Consider the following 8,068-nt stretch of genomic DNA (forward strand, 5'->3'; position numbering starts at 1 on the left):
CCCCCTGAAAAGATAGATTTTTTAAAAAATCGTTTCACGTGTTTCGGCGATTTTTTATTTTTTTAAAATTTTTTAAGTTACACAACCGTTTCCATACTTTTGGAGATATATTTATGTATAAACATTTGGCATTAAATTTTTAATTAATGATCAAGAAAATTTTCAGAATTTGTTAATTGTTTAAGATCGATTTTGCGTATAAAGTAATCCTTTTTATCTTCTTTTTACCAAATTAAATATATAATTGCAAGCAGTGATCTTTTTATTTGTATTTTTCTTAATTGGTAATTCCTGTCGGATTTAATAAAGCTTAATATATACTGATACATTAATGTTCCGTGTGTAAGCATGTATAGTACAGCGTGGTAATTGCGATACAACTTATTCAGTACAGTCACGGTATTGAATTGCTAATACACGTTAATAACGCGCGACTTAATACGATCGAAACAAGTATTGTAAGTATTACGTTTAATCCAGTTTGAAAAACATACTAACGCGATTAATTCGGAGCGAGCAGCGCACACCTAACATACGCTACTTGGCGAACAAGAATTATTAGGGAGGATCGTAATATCGGTCTAATATGAGAATTACGATTTGACGCGCCGACAAAAGTGGCTCCATAAGTTACAATCAAGCGGGTACTACCTAAGCGAGACTCTCCCAAGAACGTGTCTCTTAAATTATTTCGAACGGTGAAATATTTCTTCAACATTCTCACCATGTGTTCCTCTAATCGTCTGTATACCTTTTTATCCATTGTCGTTATAATAAAAGCATAGGAAATAAGTAAATATAACATATAATTAAGTAAATTCTACATAAAAAATGTAACTTTATTAAAGCAATAATTAAATATTCAAATGTTCCTTTTCAATTATATGTCGCTTATTTGCTACAATAATAATAAAAATATATATATATATATATAAAGTTTTCCAGAAAATGAATTAGAATGCTTGGAATCATTAAAATTCATAATATTAATTTTGAAATATAATTTTAATGTAATATAACTGATAGAAGAATAAAAGTAAGTTCTTTCTTTTTTTATTATCTTATTTTTTCAGTGCTTTCTGTTTTTTTTTTCTTCATATTTCTATTCCTTTTCTGTAAGTAATTCCAAAATGATAACTTTTTAATTATGTCGTTGTAACAAATAAGCCACAACATTTGACGTCGATAACGACACATAATTATTATACACATTGTAATTAATTTATTCTATTAAATGATTAAAATATGCTAACATTTAAATGAATTATTGTTTCAATAAAGTTATATTTTTATGATATGCAGAGTTTCATGTATATGTATAAGTTTATAATTCAAACTCATTACACGTTTACATCTCTTTCGATTATAATGCAACAGATTGATGCAATCGGGAAAAATTCGATCAATCTTACGAAAGCGTAACGGAGGTCGACAAAAATGTTGTGTTTCATATGACAATATTTTCAATTTATTGAACCGCGGTAAAGTGTGCCATGAATGGTAAATCATTATTGAAGTAAATTCAATATGTACGGCGTACCTCATGATACCATTCTTCGCTTCGTCTCTTGAAATTGGCATTACTCATTTGAATCGTGAGTAAGAGTTGATGAATAAGAGTTATCCTTCACTGATTGAGATCCCCTTATTCGAAACGCAGGAGCGACATGCTCCAATGCGTTCTTCCATGAATGAACATAAAGGATTTGATGCGTGATTTTCTCTGATTGCAGAGCCTCATTATCTCATACTGGAATACGTCATGTACGGCAAACTGCTTGCATACCTGCGCGATCACCGTACCAGGCAGTACTTTTACAACTTTAGCGAGGATTCGGCAGCCTTGACATCTAGGGATCTCACGGTTTTCGGTTATTGCGTGGCCAGAGGCATGGAATATCTTGCATCAAAAAAGGTACGAATAGTTTCGAGATAATTCTCATTGTTAGTATAAACACATTAAAGTTTATTAATTTGTTGTATATTTTTGACGCTGTATATTTCTATTATGCAGAAAAGAACATTTTCTATCGTTTTATAATTTTATGAACATTTTATAGAAATACTTTCAAATTTAATAAAATTTAATAAAAATATTGTTGTGATACATTTTTCATGTTTTTTTTCATAAATGGATAAAATTAAATAAACATGTTTTTAATGTTTTTATTCTTTCTACACATATAATAGAGACGAGCAGAATTTTAATACATAATAGAAAATGATTTATGCAGTTCTATTTATTAATTAAAAAAAAATTTTTTTTAATAATTCTCTTTGTTTCATATATTTAATACTAAGGAACGAATACGCAATTTTGGAGCGTTTGAAAAAACGTTTTATTAGTACATATAAAAATAACATAAAATTTCATATTTCATCGATTCTTATCGCATTGATATCATAAATCAATAATAGCCTTGGTGACGTTATGTTGTAATAATGCAAAATTATTAGGCCATCATATTAATTTTTTTCGCATGACCGAGGTGTTTACTTTATAAATTAGAAATCCACAAGGCTTTGATATGACTAATTGTTGTTCGCCAAGGAGAAAAAAATCCTCTCCAGTGTAACAAAAATAATAAAGTCTCGCATTATATTATACCAATATGTCTCGGTAGTCCCCAATGACGTTACATGGTGCGAGATAGCTTACGATGTAACAATGCTAATTAATTTTTCTTTATTGCGCACGGTTTATTTATGAATCGAAGGTCCTCCAAGCTTCTCAACGTAGACAATTATTGTACCGCAGCAGGAGAAAAAAATAGTTTCAAGAGCCTGACCGCTTGACAATCACTTGACGGTTCGTCCCTCGCAATATTTTCTTTCCTTTTTTGCATTACATACTGCTGACAGCTAAATAAGCGAGGAAAGCAATCGTGATAAATTTTAGCGCCTGGACGATCGATACACACTGCAGCAATTTAAAATGTTTAGATAGAGGCCTCTCGTTAATCTCTCCATTTGACGGGATTTAACGGGCCCCCCCGTGCCGTAAGTATCGTCCGATCGATTCGTTCGGGACATCACCTTAAATGCTCGTCGAAGGATACAAATTTAGGTACGGATAGGTTTTTATATATGTTTAAAGGAAATATTTAGAGAGAGAGAGAGAGAGAGAGAGAGAGAGATACATGCATTAGAGAATAATGCATTTGATGATTTACTCGAGCAAAAAAGTTTTTTAATATTTTAGTAGATTGCAATTGTAATTAGAATGCGAGACTTCTTGTGACAACGTGCATAGTTACTTGAATCAATCATTACTTACGACATGACTACAAACATTAAACGTTTAACAATTTTACGGCCAATTATTAATATCCTGTTACTTAAGAAACGTGATGAATGATTTTTATCTTGCGTAATTTAAAACATAGATAAAATTGCATTGGTACGTAATGATGCGAATATAAGAATTAATTCATATAATAACGCACGGTTCTACCCATAGTTGAGTTGTTTCGCGATTTTAATATTTCTTCTTTATAACAAATATTTTTGCTTGGAGCACTTATGATTTCGAAGTAATATCTCAATAATATCCAGCATAATTTTATATAGAGAAGATTCGGTCATTTTTATTTGAGAAAATAAGAATTCTATCTCTATCCGTTTATAAGAATGAATCTGAAGAAAAATCTTACGTCAAATATTTCAGTAACATTTAGTACAATTTCTATAAAGATTCGGTCGTTTTGATTTAAGAAATTAAATCTCATTTCTGTCTAATTATAAGGATAGATCTAAAAAAAAATTTTGCGTAAACTTTTTTATGTACTTTGCGAAAAAAAAGATGAAAAGTGAGAACTTTCGAGGACATAGCTGCTTGTGGAAGATCGCAAAGAGCATCGACTGCACGACAAATAATCCGCTAATGATGTTTAAACTCAAATATTTTCACTCAGTCGTAAAACTTCCACCATTGCGTTTGTCGAAGGATCGTTTCTATCTGGAGATCTATGTCACTAGGCAAAGAATTGAATTTTATATCTCATTAAGAACAAATTCGAGGATACTCATTCAGCGTGTCTTTATTTGATTCGCGAGCATATATAAATAGTCCTCAATGATGTTTTAATTGATGTTTTATTGGTGCGATCTGCCGATCTGATTTATGACTGAGATATTGCGTTTTGTAATAAAATGTAGAGTTTTGTGTTATTTGTACATTATACTTTTAGAGAAAACATTTACAATTTTTTAATTATGTCGTCTCCATAAAAAATTTTTATTTCTAATATTTATACATGAGTATTAATCACATTGATCAATACTGATTTTTAAACTTTTATATAATCGATATTAACAATAATGTGATGTATTTAGTATACATATATTCTTTTCTATTACAATCTTTATATTGCGATCTGATTCGTTTTAAAACTAAAATATTGCATTTTGTCGTAAAATGTGAATTTTATGTTGTGTTTGTGCGTCATCGAGGAAATATTTACAAGTAGTAAATTATATACAGAGGACTCTCCTCCATAAAAAAAAAAAGATATTTTATTTCTAATTTTTACACGTGAGTATTAACATCACATATTGGTAAATTTTTATTAAAAAAATTTTATATAGTTGTTATTAACATAAAAATATGATGTATTTAATTGATCTGTCTCTGTTTCCATGTTAATATGAGAAAAAAGTATTTGATATTTGTGATTATATTGCACAGTATAAAATAATTATAATTAAAATTTATTTTATTCTTATCCTATTCGATTTTTATTGTTACTATTGCTATAATATTAATAAAAGTTATAATTTTACTTAAAAATATATATCAAAATTGATTATAAATTATATAGTTTAATTATTATAATTGCAACCATTTTTTCTCTCAATGTATATAGATGATTTTTAATATTACGAAATTTTTAGACAGTTGAACAATTAATCTTAATAAAATATTCGATTGTAATACGTAGCCACGGATAAATAAAAATTAACACAAGAATGTTTATTGTATATGATACAAATATTGCGATGCAAACCGGTATCCGAAAAAATTCTATCAACGTTTTGTCCAAATAGTCGAAACGAAAGTTTGCAGCCGACTTGCTAATTTATTCTGCTCGATCTCCATATCATCGATTAAAATAAGAATATTGTGAATGAAGAAGTAAATATTTTTATCATTCTTATTTTCAAATTCTCGTATAAACCGGCTTGTACTACGCGTCGCGAAAAGGAAGAGGAAAATTTGTACATACCTACGGAAAAGTGCTTGGCGACTTTGAGGAAGGATGCACCTCACGATTAATAGGCAATTAGGGAAACAAAGAAACCTCCTGCGAGCGCCCGATCGTCCTCGTCAAATGTCGAATTACCAGTTTCCGTCCGTACAACAACTTCCAGGAAACGGCGCAACAAAAATTATTCTCTCGAGTTAATAGACAATTACGTAGTCGCTAAATGATAGTGTACGCGTGCCGTACCAGCTGGGAGAATATGCGTGGATGCATCCTAGAATGCGCCACTGCATTCAAGCAGAATTTTCAACGGCAAGCGCGGCTGATGCGACGTTTCGTAACGTTGTATTTGCATCATCTCGTTGCGTATAATAATTATCATCCTAGTTTCTCATTGCGGCTTTCGGAGTACTTAGTTTAGCGAAACTTCATTTGACCAAATGCCATGATGAACGGTTAATTAAATTATAATTAATAGTAACGGCGATGCTCTGCTCACATTGCGTCACGATTTCGTACATCTCCGCCGTTATTAATTATATTTTACAAAAATTATATATTACAAAAATTCAAATGGATCGTTTAGGACACGTAAAATTTGTTACATTTTACCCAAATTTTTTAACGGTGTAAACAACTGCACAGATGTTTTTCTCATCTATCATTACACGTAGAAGATCAAAATTTGCCGATGAAATTTAGATTTTCGTTTATTTATTCTTCTTCTTTGCTTTCCAGTTATAGTCAAGCCTATATTGACGGATTGATATTGCTAAATTGATTGAATCTACTCTCTCGAGACTCTTGTGTCTCTGAAACAATATTTGTCTTCGCACAGACTTCACACTGGTCCTTACTTCTACTGCGAATCCCGTTTTGTCGCGCACAAGCTCAGGCTCAAGGCTGAGTTTTTCTCGAGACAACTGCCTGCACCGAACTCGTAATAGCGTGTAATTCCCCGTCATACGGGCGGCCCGTAAGCAATCGCACACGTAATGGAACATGCACCTCACGAGCGCTGGTCGTTTATTGGTGACTTCAGTTTCTCCTTTTCTGTGCAGATCATCCACCGCGACCTTGCCGCCAGAAACGTTCTCGTTGATCACAACAAGCTATGCAAAATCGCTGACTTTGGCATGTCGAGGTTTGCCAACGAGGACGGCGAGGTGATCGAGACTAGACATGGTAGAAACGCCTTACCCATCCGATGGATGGCCCCCGAATCGTTGATCTACTCCCTGTTCACGACGAAGACCGATGTCTGGAGCTTTGGGATTCTGATGTGGGAGATCGTCACTTTAGGTATGTATCTTCATCGTCCGTTTCGAGAACTGAATGACTTGCTTAGTTTTGATAGCTTGTTATTAGAATAAGCATTATTTTTTTATCAAAAGCCTCTTAAGATAAAAATAGAATATCTAAGAATCCATTTGATGTTTCGCACTTATTATTATTTAATATGAAAATAAGAATACGGGTATACAGACACGCTTGCAGACACGTTTACGCTAATAGAGTGTGGAGATACTGCTAAACAGTGTCGTAAGTAACGTAGTTGATGACTAGCACGTTATACATTTTAATAATTTTATTTATTTAATTTATCCGATTAATTTTATTTGATTAACAAATTAAAAAGGGAGAAAAGAATATCATCTATAAAATATATTATTATATAATATAAATATATCATCAAAATTTTATAGCAATTTTCTAAGTCTTCTAGTTTTGTCATCTTATATCACAATTAGGGTGCGTTTCACTTAACATTTGCAACGCTTGCGTGCATTATTTCATCCTTGTTTGACATTTAATGACAATATTAATCCGATGCACATACACACATATAACAATGATCTTTTGAATGTCTTACCTACACGAGGAAGAAGAAAAAAATATCCATTTTGTTCCTTGTTAAACTATTGTACGTTAATCGTTGGATGATGGTTTCTTATACCACGATCTATCATGTTGACATCCCGTTGTAATAATCGCCTCATCTTTTGCTCTCTATTCAGGTTCAACACCGTACCCGGATATGACGGCGCGGGAAGTCATGCGGAACGTGCACAACGGTTATCGGCTGGAGAGGCCTTCGCACTGCCGAAGCGAGCTTTTCAGGGTGATATCCCGATGCTGGCACGCCGATCCCGACCGCAGGCCGGAGTTTCAGATCCTACGCAGGGATCTCGCCCAACTGCTGGAGGACAACATGAACGGACACTATGTGGACCTCGAGAGTTTCGCTTCCGAGTGCACCGACTGAGTGAGGCTGTCGAAGGAAACCTCAAGCTCATCGCACCGGGAAATCGATCCCGTGGAGAGGCTCGTTTTTGGCACACGTTAGTGCTATGTGAGCAGGGAGATTTTCTGACGTATCTCAATCTTTGAAAGCGATTTTTCCTCGCGGGAAGAAAATAGAATTGAGATTACCCCAAGAGATCGAATTCTGCGAGGTTCTAGGACGTCTTAAGTCCTTACTGTTTTTTTACCTCCAAAATAGGAATTTTATATGAAACGTATTCTGTCTTTCGAGCAAAATACGCTGAAAAGTAGAATCGCCAATTGTGCTACTTTAGACAACGGAGAATTATCAAGTTGTACACAGAAAGAACAATATTGCTGAAGAATTTAAAAAAAAAACTAAATGTTTACAAATCTGAAAATAGGATCTCTTCAAAATAATTATGTAGGAAATTCAAGCATGATGATGAGCAACATAGCAAAGAGTTTAGACATTCTAACAATTAACTTGAACGTCTTACAATTATTTTAATAGTTTAACAAAATTATTTTCAGATTTAGTACTTAGTGAAATTTTGAAGTACTTTAACAAAACTGTTCTTTCAATATACGAAATTCTC

General features: G+C 32.8%; 1 protein-coding gene across 1 annotated transcript in view; it reads left to right on the forward strand.

Moving 5' to 3' along the window:
• LOC108779203 (serine-rich adhesin for platelets) overlaps positions 1-7,810 on the forward strand; it is a 28,469-nt gene extending 20,659 nt beyond the window's left edge. The window contains exons 5-7 of the mRNA XM_018546569.1: positions 1,734-1,915; positions 6,266-6,506; positions 7,223-7,810. Coding sequence (XP_018402071.1) covers positions 1,734-1,915; positions 6,266-6,506; positions 7,223-7,470 — 671 coding nt within the window. The 3' untranslated portion in view covers positions 7,471-7,810. The remainder of the gene's footprint in view (positions 1-1,733; positions 1,916-6,265; positions 6,507-7,222) is intronic.
• The last annotated feature ends 258 nt before the right edge of the window (positions 7,811-8,068 follow it).

The sequence above is a fragment of the Cyphomyrmex costatus genome, unplaced genomic scaffold, assembly GCF_001594065.2.
Source record: "Cyphomyrmex costatus isolate MS0001 unplaced genomic scaffold, Ccosl1.0 scaffold565, whole genome shotgun sequence".
Classification (NCBI taxonomy): domain Eukaryota; kingdom Metazoa; phylum Arthropoda; class Insecta; order Hymenoptera; family Formicidae; genus Cyphomyrmex; species Cyphomyrmex costatus.